The sequence below is a fragment of the Lepisosteus platostomus genome, chromosome 4, assembly GCF_059453375.1.
Source record: "Lepisosteus platostomus isolate fLepPlt1 chromosome 4, fLepPlt1.hap1, whole genome shotgun sequence".
In the NCBI taxonomy this organism is placed as follows: domain Eukaryota; kingdom Metazoa; phylum Chordata; class Actinopteri; order Semionotiformes; family Lepisosteidae; genus Lepisosteus; species Lepisosteus platostomus.
The window spans coordinates 53,987,399-54,007,839 of record NC_142614.1 but is presented as its reverse complement, the minus strand read 5'-3'; the positions used below and the strand labels follow the sequence as shown (position 1 = coordinate 54,007,839).

Sequence of the window (20,441 nt, the reverse complement as noted above, 5' to 3'; positions counted from 1 at the left end):
TTTCCCACTGTGTTTAATGCAAAGTTTCAGATGTTGTACAAACACAATAACTTTTTTTTTTCACATAATTTTGAAAAGGAATTGTATGTAACTGCAATACCTGCAGCCCTTTAAGGGCAAAATGAATACTCCTCTTCATGATTAATACAACTTAAATGAATGCTGTGATTATAAATGCCCTTTCTATCACATAGAAAGAGTAACCACAAATTAGTCACTTCAGATACTTACCAAAGCACTGCTGAAGACAAAAAGAATACTGAAGAACAGATGTATTTTCCAATTGGAAACCACTGTACACCAATTAGCATCTGCTGTACCATTATATCAGGAACTCCACATGAGAGCACTAATTAATAAATCATTGTTTATGTCTTTCTTTATTTGCTGAGCCGTATGGATAATGCATTAAACTAAATTGCAACTGCTGATAATTTGAAATGGAGTAAAACATTAACATGTCAACTTTATGAACATATTACTGCAGTAAAACCAAATATTGTATAGAGTACAAAAACATTTGCTTCCACACTCAAAGAGGCTGTTGTTTTTCCTAAACTTTCAGCCATAACAATCAAAATGTATACAAGTTCTGATTCAATAAAATGCTTTCACTGACTCATTCAACTTGCTTTATCTGATCAAGTGCTTTTATAAAAAAAAAACATCTACCAACCTTTAGAACAGTCACATACAGTTCAGATTAGTAATTAATTGTGTACCACCTTAGATAAGCATAATCATGCAATCATGTACCAGCCCAGAGTAGTCAATAATACACCAGTGCAGATCAGTGTAATTGTTTGGCAGCTTTGTAGGGATTCATTTCAAAAAGGATCTTTCCATAGGTACACCTTATTGTGAGATCCTTTTTTGAATGAAATCCATAGAATCAGTCTTGGAAATAAAAATGTGCAACACAAATGAATACTGAAATGCCATTTATATAAATAGAAAACTGTAAGGTAGAACTCAATACTTTTCTTCTGAAGCATTTTTTTCAAACTCTTTGCATCAAGGGTTTCTTCAGATATTAGTTAAATCCTTCTATACATCCATGAAAGCTGCTTTTCCTGGTGAGGGCCATTGCAACTGAAAGCCTACTTCCATGCATTGTGAGTAACGCAATAATAGCACATGACACCTCTCAAAATGTCAACAAATAAACAGTTTCGGGAGTGATGTATTGTATCTCGACTACAGTACATGAGTAGAAGAAGCATGATGAACAAGAAACAAATTATTCTTCCACTGAAAATGGACATAATATTCTAATGGAGATCTTACTAGTACATTACAATTTTAACATAACATACCTACTTTTAAGATTCATTTTAGGGATTAATTTACAGAATATTTACTTTTTGTTTAGTAAAGCTGTTCCCTGATATATTTTTCTTCAGGCAAGCACATCACTGCAAGCACATACTGTATACAGGTCTGTATGTTCAAATAAAGTAAACAACCCAATGGAAGTATGGACAATTACCTTTGGACCTATTGGTCCAATTTGGTCCAATTGGCATTGGATTTTAATAATATAATAAAAAATATAGTTCCTTCAGATATTACCAACGTTTTAAATAATAGTGATACGGAACAAATGTGTTAAAATAGCTGTATATTTGGATGTCCTTTAAATGATAATAAAAACTGAGGGCACTGGTTTAAAAGATGAAATAGTAGCAGCACGTTTAAGCTGCCTTTGTTAGACCTGTGTCTCACCAGCAATAGCGCTATATATATATACTGTCTTTAGTAAGAGTGGAACTATAGAGCCCCCTGGTGGTCAGGCTTGGTACGTACATTCAGCTATCAAAAGTTCATATTATTCAGTTGTTGTCTTTTATAACTACTGTATTATTTTAATTATTTAGCTGAAGCGTAAGTACAAAGGAAACAATAACTATGGTACTATAAAACAAAATTACAACTTTCTGATTTCTCTTCTTACTCAGCCTCTATATTTTTGTATATATGGTTTTGTATTTTAGAATTAAATTTTTTGAAATTTTAACATTTGTTGGCTGTAAATGCTTAGATCTCTTCGCTGTTGTAAATTTGATTGTGTTCTATATATAACACATTGTCTAACTGTAATTTTAGCCATATCAACTGGAGTGGAATTTGTTTTAAAACATTCTGAGGTGGTTTCGAAAACAAAAACGTACAATGAAACAAAAAATTTAAAGCAAAATATAAGGTAAGTGATAGGGTTGGATGTAGACAAAACAATTATAATAGACAGAGCTTTAAGTCACAGGTTTTCATTAATATTTTTTGATTATGTAGCACTGTAAATAATGGCTATATTTCTCATCAAATTGTACATATAATCATATATCTGCATATTTAAGTATAGCATATATGTACTAACTAGCAGTATTTAATGTTAAAATTGCAACTTCTGGATGCTGGAATGAGTCCTACATTTCTACAGTACTATTACATTTTGTTTTTTGAAGCACTTTACCCAAATCTTGTCCGAGCTGGCGAATAAGCTTCTAGGGCCGTTGTTACGTGAAATGAATCCCAAAACTCATCGTTTCATTTACAATTCCACAAATAAATGTGTATTATAAAGTACGTTGTTAAGATTTAATGTAGGCCAACAAATTACTTTTTGGTGCATTTAAATATCTATTTTTGTATGTAATATGTATCATCAGGGATCAGAAAAGTCTTAAAATTGATTCCTAATCGCAGTGTAAAAATTTTTTTCTCATAATTGAGTTGCTTTCTTAATTTCAATTTCTATGATAATCGCGTTACTACTGGGAATAGCAGATGTATGTGTTTAGACATCCATCTGTACAATCTGTCATTCCCTTTCCCTTTTCGTGGCGCTGTTGTACTTGAAAATTGTAAATGAACCATGTAATATAATTTAATCAGGTGGTTAATCACGGTAATTGACGCTGACCAAAAGTTTCTCTTTGAATATCCTGACACAGTAGTAACAAAGAATAGTAATATTATCAGAAAAGTTCATTCATTTATATTTTTAATATGTTGGTTGACATCAAGACAATAAGACAAACAATTGGCATGTAATGGAATTAGTTACTGACCCTATTTATTCGACTTTGCTACACAAATCGTTGATCGCAAAAGACAGGATAATATTTTAGCGTTGTCATGTAAAAAGTGTTTCAACCTCTTATTTTACCTGGGGTTTTTAGTGTTTTAATTAATCTCTTAGTCGAGATACTAGGAGCAATCTGATTGTATTTCACCAACGTAGGTTTTTGTCTCCATTTTAGAATATTTTTATTATTTTGTAAACGCGAAATTCGAAGGTACCTCTTAGGTTTGATTTTCCTAGCTTGCCGTAGGGTGCATGCGCCGTATGGGCAATGTGGTGTTTAGGAGCCACAACGTGTTTGCTTTGGAGAAATTTTTGAAATAGTAAAATATTACTTTTTAAAATTTGTTTTAGAAAAAAATAAACAAGTTCGTATAAAATGGCACAAGTTCTTAATCTGAACAATGAGGTAAGAATTACGATTTATGCCTGTCTGGTGGTGTTCACTGTCACTAAAGCATACTTTGCTGGACATTTTCTCTAAACTTACATTTACAGAAATGTGAATCTGTTAATCGTGTAACATTTACTTACATTGTCTAAAATATTAAGTTCTCAATTTTAGCTCCTGCAAAAAACACAGAGATTATATTTAAATTATTATGTGTTTTAGAGTGCCTGTGTTCAAAATATAATGGAACTATTTTATGTAATTAAACGATTAGTTAAAATTGCAGGTATTGGTACTGCTTAAAGAACAATATCGTTAAATTGCAAATACACTGTGTTCCCTTTTCGGTTTTGCATCTCAATATACATTTTCGATTATAGAGCATTTAATGGTATGTATTCTTCAGTCTTCTAAAGAATTTAAGCTGTTTTGTATCTTACCCAGATGTTATGGGCCAGCAAGGCCAGAACGTTTTGTGCTGTCGTTTTATGTTTGATATGTAGCTTCAAAATAAGTGTCAGCAATACACTGTATCGTGACTTTAGTACGTCTAAAAAACATTCTCGGCTTTTAACTATACAGCAAAACATAATTATTTTTTATTAAAGCTTGTTGTTTGCCTTTACGTCATCAGAGTAACAATTATACTCTGATGTCTGTCTTACAGTACATATCGTTCTTATTATATTCTTACTGTACCACCAGTTGGTATATACTGTAGGTTTGCTAGGGTTTTAGTTCCCACACCGCTAGTACCTCTTTTTATACGTTTTATACTCTTTTCCCTTTTAGTGGCGCTGTTGTACGTGAAAAGTATATAGAAGTCAGTTTTACCAGCTTGTTTTATATTATTAAACATAAAAAATGTACCTAATGTATCAATGTCAACAGTGCAGTAATATCCTTGTCCATAACCCACCGTGTTAAGAAACCGTTTGGCTTACTATAAGCCCCTTAATGTGAAAAGCCTTGGAATATAATACTTAAGGGATCAGCATTTCATTGGTACTCCATCGTTGTAGGAATACATCTTTTTGAACATAATGGAAATACACTTGTTAAGCCTTATAGTGTATGTTTTAGTTGGCCTTTAATTCATCATATTTCTTTCAATTTTACATTTTTACTTGGTTTTATTTTAATTTCTGTTTACTGTAGATTTTGATATGTAAAATGTAGATAGGTTCCCTGAGTACGCCCTGGATTGAAAAGTGCTACGTAAGAATAAAATTGATAGCTTGAAGAAGAGGCTAAGAGGGACTGTATCACTTTTTTTTTAGGTAGTAGGAATTCTGCCTCATTTTCCAGTTTTACATAGGAAAATATTCTTACACTTTTAACATCTAAATTCCTGTCATACAGTATAATATAAATTGTGGGCTGAATTACCCAGTTTTAATAGAGTATTTTTTATTGTTTCTTCATTATTTGAGAATCAACTATGGTAATTTCCTTAAAAAAGTGTATACATATTACACATAAGAATGCGATTGTGATATTGGTAACCACAATTGTCACTTAACAACACATTTTGGTGACAAAATGCTTTATACAAATTCTCTACTGCTCATTTCAGGGCATTGGAATATAAGATAATTTTGCAGAAATTGGTCAGTTTGTTCCGTATAGCATTCTGCTTCATCACTGCAGGGGGCAGCATTAGCTAAAAGATTTGAAGCATAGACTGCATATCTTACTGTCAGGCAATGATGCATGCACCACGCTACACAGAATGTATTACATATATCACATCTTTCTTTTAACCTGCAGCTCAAGTTACCAAAGGAGCCTCTGCTCATTGGCAAATGTTTTATATATTAATGAACACGTGAGTTTTCTGGGGTCCAGAATATAGTAATTTAATACATAAATTAGGATTAAAGCTTGTTGTTAGGCTTTCCAGTTTCACAAACAAACATTTCTTTGGCCACAAACTGGTGGACATTCTGTAACTTTTTGTTCTACCTTTTAATGTAATTTATTGTTATATTTTACCTGAAGTGTAATTAAATCAGTACATACAAACTACATTATTGTATAATAGGAAAATTAAGAATGGAAAGAAGTAGAAAAATCCTATAATAACTAAAATGATTACAAATATTTTGAGAGAGCTTCCAAAGACACTTGCCATAAACAGTTAGTTTTTGTAATACACACTTGTTCAGAATAAAGGAGTGGATTAGTTAATCAGAAATTATTCTTATTCCTCAAAAAGTTTTGTTTATTTGTTGGTAATTAACTCATAGACAGAAATGAAACCTTAAAGTTAGTCAGTGTTGTAAAGCCTTTAATTTCAAGTGATGAATTAAGAAATCCAAAAATAATAATACAGTTTGTAAACAAAAAGACTTCCTAAATAGGCTGAAAGGTAAAAACAATTAATTTAGTAGCCAGGTGAATTTTTAGAGGTGTTGACAAGTCACCAGATATCCATATGAGCAATGAGGCCATTCTTTGTGTACCTGTGCATTCCTGTTTAAATTACATAGCTTGAATTTTTATCATTTTTAGATTGTAATGCTGTTGTGAGTAATTTTAAGTTATACTTACTGCGTACCATAAAAACATATTACTTTATGCATGTCGTGCTTTTTGTCAAGTAGAGTAATAAGTATGTGGATTTACTTTTGGAAAATAAACAAAAATGTCAGTTGCCATTCTGAGTATCAGGACCTTACAGCCAAACGCAATCTGTCAGTAACAGACCATCGGTCATGATACCTTGCTTAGATCGTTGGATCTGTCCAAATGTGACCTCTGGCCAGAAGTGTGAGTCTGCTACAGAATTCCATTTGTGGTGATTAATGGCAACCCGATTGCATGACCACTGTTGATGAAATCTCGGGACCTTACTCGCTAACATTCCCATGGGTTGATCTTGTTATGATAACAGACCTGCAGGATAATCCATGTCTTCATGCTGTTTGTGTAACAGTGACGATGAGAATACATCAGTTATGTTGTTGATGCCCTACTTTGAGGACTGTTGAACATTTGTGGGATCAGCAGGAATGAAGTGTGGCATCTAGGGCTTGGAGACCTTTGAATAGGCTTGTCCAGACTCGGAGAGAAGTGAGATGGAATTCCGCAAGACATCGGCAGTCAAGGGCAGAACATCTCTCCTATGTACAGTTTGTATTGCTTCAGATTCTGGCCATACACGCCTGTAATTATCGCAATACAATACACCTGTAACTTTCATAATAGACCCCCTGTTGGTCAGCCCAATTGATGACAAATATTAATCGGCTACCTAAGTCATGTCTGTTTAATAAAATGGCGTTTGCTCCTCTATCTAGAAAAGATACCAATTTTCCTTATAGGTGTGTGAATTTGTTTTGTTTGATGCTCAGTAGAAAATTGTATGAATCACAAATTGTGTTGTGATACACATTGGAGCGGGGTGCCAAAACAGATCTTTAACAGGATCTTGATAAACACTCGTTTTTTGTTTACAGTGGGTGGGTTGGGATTTAAAAAAAAACATGGCACTTTCTCTTCCTGAACTCTATTTTCTCTTCTTCTCGGTCTCCCTCTCTATAAACAGCCTGCCAAGCAGCTTTCCATCTTCAAAAAAACAAAATCTCATCCAAAGGAAATCAAAATGTTCTAAAAAAGTCTTGTGGCTCTGAGCTCCACGACTGGGGGGTTCCTCAATTGGCCAGGCATTTAATTTTTTTCTTCTGATGACTGCTGAGCAAATTAGTCTTTCACAGACATCTGGTGTACACCAAATTGGAAGCCTCCACTTCCTGTTTTTTTAATTCTCACCTGACCACTGACCAATTTTTTTACACCAATTGGGCAGGTGACTGAGGACAGTGGGTCCTTTTTATCCCTCCCTGGGGAAGGGAACATAGTGGAGACGAGAGCCTCCATCCTGTTTCCACCTACTGCGCACTTAAAATATTTATAAAAGCTTTTGAAGTTCAGTAAATTCATAAGCTTAAGAGGTAAATCTGGGCTTCTGGGTTTCAGAGGCTTTGAATTTGAAGGCCAGTTTTTATATAAGGTGTAAATGTATCACTATATAAAACTGCCTCCCATATCAATGAAAAATAAACATATATGCCCTTTTTAGTGGAAGAGATTAAAGTAGCACACTAGCCTTGACATCAGAAAAATGGAATCTCAGAGCTTTGCTCACATGGACTATTGTATGTGTTTTACTGACTCTTGTTGTTTTGTGTTCTTGAAAGCCTAAGGGTTTTTTTGGGAATGGTGAGAAATTGCAATTGCATACTGTTTTCTTTTCATACCAGGAAAACACAATAGGATTGGTTGTGTAATTTTGTGATTTTCACAGGCCATTATATTACACCATTTTCACAGTTTTAGTTTACGTTTTAGAGTAGGAAAGAATAACTGTGTATTATTTAGTACCGTGCTTTAGTTTATTTCAGTTTGACAAGCTCGTATTTTTGTAAACCCACTCTTTGGTAAGCAGTTTAGGATGAATGTGGAATTTAATACAAACTAGTGAACTTAAACCTAATGTTTGCACTCTATCCATCTGTCCATTTTTGAAATGCTTCATTTAATTCAGGGTACTGGGGAGCCGGCGACTACTATCAGGGCAAGGCAGTCTACACCCTGGACAGGACACCAGTTCATCACAGGGCTGACGCAGACAGACGCACACTCATACCAGGGCCAGTTTTCCCAGAGGTCAATTAACATACCAGAATGTCTTTGGATAGTGGGGAGGAAACCCAGTCAAACGCAGAGAGCACACCAGGTCAGGAACTGACCCTAGGGACCCAGCACTGCAAGGCAGCAATGCAAACTGCTGTGCCACCATGCTTCCCTTTTTGCACTTTAAATAGTGTTTTGTAGTTCTGAGGGAACTTCTCCTGATCAATGATGTACACTTGTTTGAAACCACAGGGGATCCTTCTACCAGAAGAGCCAAAGATTGCATGGATACTTTGCAATCTTTGAACATGGTAACATTACACTGAAGATGAACTGACTGAATATGACTGTTGAGCACGCAAATCAAACATTGTAATAAGTGCTATCAAGAAGTGATCAGTGGTCTCTCCTGGATCTGTTAGGATTAAAAAGACCAATTCTGGATCTGGCCTCAGATCTTGATTATATTTTTTCTGTTATAAATGGATCAGAGCTCTGATCCTGCTCTTGGACATTGTTGTAATTACCAAAGAGTGGATTTACAAAAATATGCATGTCAGCATATTAGTTAAAATGAGCAAGTAATAGGTTTATTCCATGCTGAAAAAAAGAAGAAAGAAAGCACAATGTTTCGGCCGTGGAGCCTTCTACAGGTGTTGTGTTTTCTTTCTTCTCTTTTCAGCATGGAATAAACCTATTACTTGTTCCTTTGCAGCCTACGCATGCTGACGCAGCTACCCACCTGAACTACTTTAAGTTAAAATGATTACTGGCAAAAAAGCATTTTTGTGCATTATGTGCATGCATACTATTTCATATAAAATAATAAATAGTCTTTAATATTATACTGTATTTTCCTTTTTACAGTTTGAGTATTTCCTTTTTCTGTCTCTCTAAATGCCACTGCTACATGTCACTTGTTTTCTACAATGGATAAGCCAAACAAAGCTTGCCCATCACTGATTTAGGTGAGACAATAAAAATAAATGAATTTATAAAAAACCCCTTTTAAAGTCTTAAATTAATGACTTCATGGTGACCTGGAAGAAATATGGACCATGGCTCTCCAAGATGAGAGTTCCCCATTTCATCCATGTAGAATTATAAACATACTGATAAAGTAGAAAAACCTCAAATTGAACATGTTTTCTTAATTTGTGTTCCTCCTTGATCTTATTCTGGTATTTAAATCAAATACAATGTAGAGAAATATGACATTACAATTGGGAAATGGTCTTGGCATGTTATTTTACAAAACAGTTAAGCTGTAATCTCTACAAAAAATATCTTGTTTACTTATTAGAGACTTTTTGTGCCAGTTTAAATGCACTTGCTGAAATTGAGTCTTAGAGTTCAAACTGTAAATAAATTGTAGATAGGTCTGGGCTGTTAATTTAATCAGTGGCAAAAGTGACTGGATTGCAAATGGTTACTTTTTCCAATTTAATATTACAGTTGGAACTACCATCAAATCCTTTTCTATTATCTTTTTGTTTTCAAAAGTAGTAAATGAGACTTTTAAAGTTGTGCTCCAGTGCATTTGTATAATTTTTCAAGTCTAAGTACTTACTAGCAAATTTTTCTGAGTATGTTCAAATTAAAATAAAAATGGCCTTTTTTCCAGAACTATGCTGCTTCTTGGTAGGTTGCCGCTGTTAAAGTTCTACATGTGTTTTCAGAGAAAATATTGCTGTAGTGTAAAAACCTTCAAATATCACCCTTTAAATGTGCAGGGTGTCCTGCATCCTGTGTTTATAATCTGTGCAAAATAGCCAATAATTTTTACATTCTTTCCAAGTTGCATGACTTAAACTCACTTGGCAGCTTTTGTGAGTTGTGCAACCGAAAAGATACATAAAAAATTTAGAGTGATATTTTTTTCTAGGAAATTCCTTGTGATCTTGTATACCTTGTACACAAAATGCAGTGCAGTTTATGCTGCTCCTTTAAAACACTGCTTCTTATACTGTTCTGAAACTTTGTGAGCACGTGTGGTAGGCCACGTAGCCCTGTTACATGCTGTTATAAAATAAAACATCTGTGGTTCTTTGGTAGGGTAGCATATAATAAAAGGCTGCTGTTTTGCCATATGAGGTCACTAAAATGTAGATGACGAATGCTTTAAATCTATAGTTTAAACTTGGCTTAAAGTCTACTTAAGAGATTTTCTTTCTTGAGAATATTGTTGTATTCAGTGGGTAGCTTAAAAATAAATTGATTAAATAGATGTGAGAAGAAATGTGACATTTAAGTCACAAATACCAATACTAATGTTCTTAAGAGGTTATGCTTTCAAGAAGAAAACTGTTTTTTTTTTCTTTTAAAACATGGGTGTATAATAAATGACCAAACTTCATTATATCACTAAAACTGTATCAACAGAATGTCAAGATTCATTCGATTTTTAAAAGCTAACCTTAAATGTTATTTGTTTAATATGTACTAATAAAACACACATCAGGTTTAGCTCTGTGGCCACAGAAGTAGGCAGGAATATTTTAATTGGATGACCAATCTAGTGTGAAGGTCAAATATGATGCCAAGTTCAGTTTCAAAGTCAAAAGTTCATTGCAAGAGCATGTACAGAAACTCTTTACACACTTTTTAAAGTAACATTCTGGGGCCTTACAGGCTGAAATCAAGACGCATTAAAATCAGCATTTTTTTTTACCTTTGTTTATATATGGTGATATACAACTATACAAGTGTAGAACAAATGCTTAAGCATTCTAAATATTAATTACAAATGAAAACCTTAGTAAAAGCAATTGCAAATTAGCTCTGGAGTAACCAATTGCCACCATGCTGAAGAATGGCTGCGCTGCTACTGTGCCAGTCACTCATGCCTCCTAGGCTGCAGATTCTACAATACAGCCAACGGGTTGAAAGCTCCAGCCCCTCGGCTGTTTCGCCAATCTCCGGGCTGAAGAATGGCTGTGCTGTCACTGCAACAGCAGCATCTTTACAGTGCAGCCGGCTGGCTCACTGAAACAGTCACAGGGTTTTAGACTGCAGTCTCAGGGTTACCTACACACCTCTCTGCTGCTCTCTTGGCTGCCTCAGACAGAACTTTGACCATCCCTTTTGCTGTGCAGGACATGATTCTTATTATACCAAGTTCCAGTCAATAACAGTCATTTGTTAACTTTAAGACTTGTGTGTGAGATGTGTCTGTGATTGGGGGCCCCACCTAATACCTGTGCCCCTATTGTGAGCCGCCACACGTGGCAGTTTGATCAGCACATTGGTTTTTATTGAGAGGTGTTCACTTGTTTGTTTGGTTTCCACATTACTTGACAGTGATTGTCCTTGTTAAGCACTGCAATTTATGATGCTAGTGACGTGGCAGTGCTGTCTTTCGGATTCGTTATTAAATTGAGGATATGGCTGTATCATTAGTCCTACACAGTATGTGAAGCACTTTGGGATAGATGGGAAGGAAAAACCATACATAACTGTGGTAATAAACATTATTGATTTTATTCACTCACTTTTTCCTTGATGCATAAGAGCATTTTGGTTCTTATGCACATTTTGTTCCATAGTTTTTAACTGATGCTTGCCGTAAAAGAATATTGCTTTTCAAAAGTATTCATGCCTTTCCTACAATGTTCAATTTTGTAGAATTACAAAATGATGAATGGTCCTTTGCTTTTTTTAATCTTAAAAAGTGGATGTTTCTAAGTATCAGATAATTTACAGTAACTGTTAGCAAAGTCTAAAGAGAAAACATTGAAATAAGTATGTTCATTGCATAAGTATTTAGACCCTTGAAACAATTACAGCCTCAGTTCTGTTTTGGGTAAGTCTCTGCCAACTTTGTTCACCAGCTTGGTACACTTTTTGCCCATTCTCCTTAGCTGAGTTGCTCAAGCTTTCTCAGATTGCTTAAGACTCACGTATTATGTTTTTCAAATCTTTCCATAGGTTCACAATATGACTGAACTTTGACTAGGTGACTTAAGGACATTCGCTTTATTATTCTTCTTCAGCTCTATTGTGTCTTTTGTCTTGTGCTTGAGTCTTTGCCTTAGTTTTAGGTCTTTGGCAGACTAAAACCAGTTTTCCTCTGTTGTCTGCCTATTCTTAATCTCACAACCTGATCAAGGAAATTCACCAAAACAAGTGTTTAGGGTAGTCGACTCCTGTGTGACCCAACAGAGGGCTACTGCTTAGGTGAGCGGAACCTCAAGCAGACGCAGTTGAAATGCAGGCAGCCATCTTTCCTAAACAACCAAAAGGGTTAATTTAGGGAGTAGGACTATGTATTCTAAAAAATACAATCCCACAAACTTTGATTTATTGAGATTATAGGTAGAAATTTCTTAATAAAGAACCAATATTGCAAGTGTTTGCCTTGTCCATGCTGTTTTGACAACCAAATGCAATATGTTGCGTAAACTTTGAAAGTTGCGAAAAACTTTCCTATGTAATTCAGTTTTATTGCTTTTTTTATTTTATATATAAACTTTAGTGATTTCAGCCCTTCTTTATTCCTGGGGTGTATGCTCTCTTTATGTTGGCAATTAAAAGGTTTAAAGTGTGAGGTTCAGTGGATGACAGCTGGATCTAATTGAATGAAAGCTGTCAGCCTGCGTATATAGTAGGAAATTCCCTCTGAGCAGTGAATTTGCTTCACTTTGATCTCAGTATAGTGCATGTTGTTGTAAAAAATGATTTCACTTCTGCATATTCCCACAGTTTTTCCAGCATACAAGCAACAGCAGTGTAATTGAAAAATTAATTGATGCTGGATAGCATACCTAGGTATGGATTGATAGGATTGGTTTTAGCAATAATCAAAGGGGAAGTGAAGTATCTTTTAACATCCTTAAAATTGCTTATGATATATAATACTTTGCTATTGAAAATGACAATAAAATGAACGTTTAATGCTCAATTCTGAAGTATATACTGTAAGAGTGGAACTTTGTTTTTCCAAAGAATGTCAGAAAGTAGAGTAATTGATACTATAGTTTGTAATGAAAAACATGAATAGACTTTGTACAATCACAGAAAGAGATTAAACTCAATTTAATGATATAATGAATTAATGTGTAACCTTATAATAAGCCACACAATGAAATCGGTAGATCTGATCACTTTAATTCACAGTATAAAAGGTAGTTTGTTTTTTACTTAGGTGAACAAAATGCTGTAGCTTACATCCAAAACAATTTTCAAATTTCTTAATAATACACTATAATTTCACTTAAATCTGTGAAAATATTTTTAAAATATGATCAAGGATACCAGGAAATTGGTAGAAAGTTCCCTGGATACATCTGTTGTAAGTTAATTGTGGTCACAACAGGATTTTACTTAATCCTGAAGGTCAAATTGATTTCCATTGAAATTTCTTTATCCCCAAGACAAAGTTGGGAAGACTTTTGGATTGTTGCAGTAATAAATTTAGCATTTCACATCTTTGGTTGAATACATGCAAATGCAAATTGGTTGCAAATGTGTGGTTATGTATTGCCATAACAGTAGTTGTTTGTTTTTGAATGTTTAACAAATACTAGACAATACTAAAACTCATTTTTAATAAAATGGCATATTAGTGTAAACATTTTATATACAATATCCTGTATCCTCAGCTCACTAATCTGGTATCTTTAAGACATCTGCACACTAAAAAACATTTTTCTTTTGGAAGATCTGGAGATAGAAACCAAAAACATTTTTTAATACTTAGTCTCTGGTAATTTTTCCTTTTCTGAGATGATGAAGTAGCAACAAGCTTCCTTTGCATTATTCTCAATTAATGCAGTTGTTTAACTTAACAAATGGGTATATCACTTTTTACTTCAAAAAAAGTTATTGAGCTTTCGAATGTTTGAAATAGTTAACCTTGGTTCTGTTCTTGGAAAATAATGGAGGCATGCTAGAAAAAGTCACAATAAAGATTTAAAAAAGTATATTTAAGGGTTGAATAGTAAGCTATTTAAGGTGTTGGGAGTTTTTTTTAGTTCTAATTCTGAAAAAATACACATTTAGTTACATTTGGGTACCTATTTCCTGTTACTAAACCTCAAGCCTTGGAAGTAGGGTTCCAAAGATTTTGGTTTAGATGATGTAATGGAAGGGAAGGAAAAACACAAGTGGTGTCTACGATGTTTATTCCTTTGGCTTTAGTGGCACAGAAGGAAGTTGCTCTATTGATTTACTGTAGTCTTGATTTCTCATGTCTGATAATAATTAGAATGTTTTTACAGATCATCATGCACACAAGCAGCTGCAGTACTCTACATCCAAGTTCAGAAGGAAAAGTAAATCGCATACCCTCTAGAAAAGCTCTGAGTTCCACTGAGTTAAAAACAGATTGCTCATTCTGCAAAAGCTGAAGGCCACTGGGCATGAAAGGTGTGCATGGTTGTGGCATTGATTTTCTTCGTAAGGAATAAAACATGGTGAAGCACAGTAGCAAGACGTTAGTACTACTGTCTCACAGCTCTTGAGTCCTGCGTTCCAAGGATTACCTTAGTTTTGATTTGCATGTTTTCCTCTTGTGTGGATTTTCTCTTGGGTCTCTGGTGGCATCCCAGCTTTTCGAAGGTGAGCTGGCAAGTTAATTTGTGTGCCTGAATTGCCCCTCTATATGGCCTCCCCTCCAGGGTAACATTCTGAGTCCGTCAAGTTAGGCCTCGGCTCTCCATAGTCTTCTATAGGAAGAAGTTTTTGTAGATAGTGGAGTTAATTTTGTGGCAACACAAATGGAGAACTGTCAAGGATACTCAACTCTGCACCCCTGCTTAGTTATACGCAGCCCCCTCATGTATAATATGACCTGTACAATATACTGCTTCTCACCTGGTGCACAGGCTTCAATCCAATGAGATGGTGGGTAACAGATCTGCATTGGAGCTACATTTCAATCTTGTCCTCCTATATTACCATATGTCTGCTCTTATTGTCATTTTGGCTGTGTGGTATTGTCTCAGTCCACTGTTAGAAGCTGTAACTGACTGGCCCCCACATCCATCTGGAAAGAAGGACCTCCAAGCTGATGAAAACCTTTATGTACTGTACATTAGCAATACGTATTACACTAGAACTTTGGATATGGGAACATAGAATATAGGAGTCATTAAGTGACATGGAATCCTGAATATTGCATATTCTACATTGCAGGAAACATTTACGTGTGAAGCCACTAATTATTTAAGATGGAATATTTTATTTGTATGGTATAGAGTTAATTTTGCTAAGTCACCTTGCATAAAGGTGTCGGCGAAATTTATAAATAGAACAATGACAATGAGAAGAATTACAAATTCAATCTACATCAGTAGGTATTGAGGATGTGTGCTAATTACTACATTTGTAGGGTATTTAAATTGTAAGCTAATATAGTTATGAGGTGTCTAACAGTGCAGAAATAATTTGGTTAAATCTTTGCTTTAACCATACACTGTTTGATCAGATGTACGTTACATTGTTTCTATGCACAGTTCAAGTCGGTAATACATTGTACATTACTGTTTAGTATGGACCATGAATTCTGAAAGTAAATCGAGTGTTCAAAAGAGCTGGATTGTCAACACCCTGTTCTCTGTCTCTTGCATAGGTACTCTATAAAGTGTCAGTTTGTTGCCCGTCATCTGCGTTCGGCACCTTAAGCTTATTTGGCCAGCTGTGGTCAGAGTCCCTGTTGGGATTCTGTTCACACATTTCTGAGCCTGAAGTGTCTGTACACAAAGCAAGCTCCCTGTGATTCTGTACATCTGTCCATTTCCATCTCCTTTGTTTGATAATGTCACAGCTCTAGTTTGACAGACGCATCCTTTTCTACCAAAACTTGTGAAACACATAGATATTGGAAGACCTCTAAATATCTCCTCCTTCTTCAGCAACTTAACCACCTTTAGATTCACTGAAACTCTATCTAGTGGATTATTTATTCTTATTTCAATTTTCAATTACCTTTCATTCAATAGGATATTTTGACACATTATGATAAAAACCTTGTAATTATGTTATTGAAGAAAACAAAAATAAAGGATGTTGTGTGGTTTGAAACTTTTCATCACAGGTTCTGACTCGTACACTTATACTTTAAAGCAGAAAATACAGATGGTAGTTTTGCTAATTACAGCTTCAATTTAAATTGTAATTCAGGCCTGAAGTTTAATAATTGAGAATGGAGTGTTCTGCCTCCAGAGGTGGGACACTGGTGTTACTCCCTTTCCCATGAACGGTTTGCATAAATATGTATCTAGTAAAAGCAGAATGGCTGTTAAAGGATTTTTTAAAGTTATGCCATTGTAAAACAACACCCAAAATACAACAAAACAATTAGACGTCCTAAAACAAAATAAATAGTACTATAATTATTATATTACAAACTTTGCTAAATGTGTAATTCTGTGACTGTAATGCTGACCTACCAGAACAGGTAGCAGTAATGATCTTTCCAGAAGTGAAATTATTACTGTTTTTGTGTTGCTAATATCTAGCAAATAAAGTTCTGTGTTTTCAGTGTTTTGTCACACAGCATCCCTTTAATAATAATAATAATAATTGCTTACACTTATATAGCGCTTTTCTGGACATTCCACTCAAAGCGCTTTACAGGTAATGGGGACTCCCCTCCACCACCACCAATGTGCAGCATCCACCTGGATGATGCGATGGCAGCCATAGTGCGCCAGAACGCTCACCACACATCAGCTATCAGTGGGAAGGAGAGCAGAGTAATGTAGCCAGTTCATAGAGGGGGATTATTAGGAGGCCATGATTAGTAAGGGCCAATTGGAAATTTGGCCAGGACACCGGGGTTACACCCCTACCCTTTGAATTTTGTCTCAATTACAAACACAAAACATTGGTCATTACACAAAGTCAGCTACATTTGAGACATCACACTGACAGCTGCTATGACATCAGTATTTCAAGCAAAGATAAAAGGTGACCCCGATCAGTTATCGAAGAGACCTTTTCTAGTGAATACGCAATGGCTGCTGAATTCATTATGTTGGGATTTTTGTAATCCTAGTGTGTTTATTGATCAATGTCGTCATATGTTAGTGCTATTTTTTCCTCCACGATCAAACACATTTTTGAATTTAATCATTAATTTTCAGGTTGATGGTAAATTAGATTATATTTAAAATGGCCATTTGCCTTCTGTTAATTGTAATATACTGTGAAATGCAGTGTCTTAATAATATGCTGTGACTAATGGCTGTTTATAAATAAAGGCATTTTGGTTTAGGTGTTATTATTGTTGGTGTAAAGCAGTGAAAACGTTCTCTTTTGGATAGAGTAGAATAGACATGATACCTTATTTGTTGTTGAATTTTTTTTTAAGTATAGCAAAAGGGAGCTGGAACACTATTTGTATATTTTGGGGTTAGAAAGAATAAGCATTGAGTACATTTCAAACTACAGTATAAGTAAAAGGTACATAGTAACTTGTAAAACCTCCAATTTAAAAAATAGACATTTCCAGGTACAGTATGTGCAGCGCCATGTTATGCGATTCAGAACAAGACAGCAAAACGTCTGATAACGTGAAGCGGCCCTATTGCATTGTTAGATGCAGACTTACGAAATACATCTCTTTTAACCCAACAGAAATATTGTTCTAGAAGTTTAGACGGTTTTGCCGACAAATACTCCTTACTTGTAAACTCTGCAGATCATGTTGGAACATTTCTGCAATGTAATGTCTGCTGAAAAACCTGTGCTTATTCACTCGTACACTGCATTACATCGGTCATTATGGTGACTTGTGAGCAGGAACGGCTGCTTTACATGGCAAGTTGCGTGAACTCTCGCTCTTGCCCACTCTTGCTAGCAGTTTGCGACAACATGGCGACATACAGTACTTTCACCAAGTTCAACATTTATGCTAAATTTGAAATTTGTCAAATTTTTCTATACCGTCAATGAATTTATTTTGTTACTGAGATGTAATAACTGGACAGAGAAATTTGGACTGCAGTTCCCCTTTAACTATATAAAGTGGGTTCAATTTTGTTTTTATTGTTAGATTTTTGATGCAATTTGTTTTTGACAGTAGATGGCAATCTTTCCTGTGGAGCAGAATGTGCAAACCAATGCCCCAGTATAGTTACCCAGGATGAGACTTTAAACTGAAATCATGAGTCCTTGGTCATTAATAATCACATAGCACAGTTCTTAAAAATGGGAATTTTGGCATAATTCCATTTTGAGCTAGATCAGTTTGTCTTATCTACTAGCAGTTCAATTAGCACAATTATTTCTCCCTTCTCCACATGATCTGTTGAGTAGTGGGGCTTCTTTATGGAATGCACTTTGGGTAACCTTGGAATGAAAAACACTATTCACCTGTAAGGAATTATTGCTGACTGTGAGTTCCTATGAATTTCACTTTTATGAGTCTGAGCATGGAACAGTACCAACCACAAAAAAGTATGGTGCATTGAATTCTTTAAATCCCTTCTTAAAACCTTACCGCAGAAAGACAAAAAATTGACTCTTCTATGATTCTGGTGAAAGCAACAAACCCTGTTGTTGCCAACTGATTGCAATGATAGAAATGTTCTATCATATTTCTACCCATAGTTATTCCGCAGTAATTTATTGTAAACATTTTTTGTTTTTTTTAAAGCTTCAACCAGCATTGAGTGAAGAAACATGACCTAAATGTTCTTAAATTAGGACCAAAACCCTGTTAAAGTACTATTCATAGTTTACATAGAAGTGCTTGCATATTTCTGAATATTACTCTTCTATAAAATGTTAATTGTAGTATTTTAAATTGGCTTTCTGTCATTTTTGTGTTTAAATTTAACAGATAACTTTGAAGAAAGGTTTTTGAAAAGATAACTTTTAATGAAATTAATAATTGTGTTGGATTTAAATTTGTTGAGCACACCCCAGCGTTCATTGAACATTGTTGAGAGAGATGGCACTTAAAAATGCAACTATAAAAAAGAAAGTGATGATACACTTCTGTTAATAATTTTAAAAGTAACATAAGTTCCAAGTCTTGACAGTTTAACCTATGTCTTTAACTCATTCGCTAACTGAGGCTATGTGATTTGGAGAAGAGCAGTACTAGTTTTTATAGTACTAGACTATCCAATTTTAAATGTTACCAACTTAAATTATTTGAATTATTAAATTAACAATTATAAAATAGTATTGACTGGGAATATCTTAAGTTTATCAAAGTGTCTCATGAGAAAGTAAGCTGTAGAGTCTTTGTGGCATGTTTTGTCTGTTTAAAGTCTGGACCTAATTTTAAACGCATTCTTCTTTTCAAGCATCCACTAGCATACCACTTTCTATGAACATAAGGACATAAGGAAGGTTACAAACGAGAAGAGGCCCTTTTGGTAGTGAGCAGCTCACTGATCCAAGGATCTCATCCAGATGTTTCTTGAAAGATAGCCAGGGGGATCAGCTTCAACAACATGGCTGGGCAGCCTGTTACGTATTCCCCCAACCCTTTGTGGAAATACAGACATCCTTTTCTCAGTTTTAAATGTACTTCTGTGTAGTTTCTCTTGGTTATGTTTTACTGTTGCTTCTGAAGAAGTTTAATCAATTAACTTTGTCAGTACTTTTGAGAATCTGTGAGTACGTGAATCAGGTCTCCTAATAGTCTTCTCTTTTCAAAACTAAAAAGGTTCTGTTCTTTCAGCTTGCAACATTCCTTTAGCCCTGGGAAAGCACCTGGTTGTTCTGCTCTAGTCTGTTTCCAGCGTAGTAATATCGCTAATAACATTTGGTAACCAGGTGACCAAATCCTACACAGTATTGTAAAGCAGGTCTTACAACATTATTTTAACATCCCCTGATTTACATTCTGGATTCTGGAAAAGCTAACATTTCATTTGCTTTTTTGTTGCTTCCCCACATTTCCTTCAAATGTTATCTAGGATTTTGTATCTATATTTTATGCTACCTACATGTTAACACTATTTGCTTGTCTACTTTAAATGTCAAGTAGGTATCTGTGCCAGCATGCGTAGGCTGCAAAGGAACAGTTTTTATTCAGCTTTTATTCCTGGGTATTTCTGTTCTTATATGTGTGACCATTTTAGAATAACTGCACGTTTTTCTGTTCCGCCCCCCATTTCAGGTGAGAATTAGTATTGGACCAGTTGGCTGCATTGAAGCATTGATTGTGCAGAATTATAAAGGCTGCACCACAAGATGCTAACATCTCATCAGCACCAAAAATAGAAAGGCCAGATTACAATTTGCTAAAAAGTACGGAGAAAAGGCAGTCGAGTTCTGTTAATGGACAGATGAGGCAAAGATAAACCTCTACCAAAGTGATGGCAAGGTGAAAGTGTGTAGAAAGGAAGAAACTGCAGACAACCCGAA

General features: G+C 35.0%; 1 protein-coding gene across 3 annotated transcripts in view; it reads left to right on the top strand.

Annotated features, from left to right (window-relative positions):
- Positions 1-3,322: 3,322 nt before the first annotated feature.
- The window catches only part of srfbp1 (serum response factor binding protein 1), a 55,770-nt gene continuing 38,651 nt past the window's right edge, over positions 3,323-20,441 (top strand). For 2 of the 3 annotated variants that reach the window (XM_088629888.1, XM_088629887.1), the window contains exon 1: positions 3,323-3,494. In XM_088629888.1, the coding sequence (XP_088486014.1) occupies positions 3,465-3,494 (30 nt within the window). In that variant the 5' untranslated portion in view covers positions 3,323-3,464. The remainder of the gene's footprint in view (positions 3,495-20,441) is intronic. The other variant, XM_088629886.1, reaches the window with a different exon arrangement.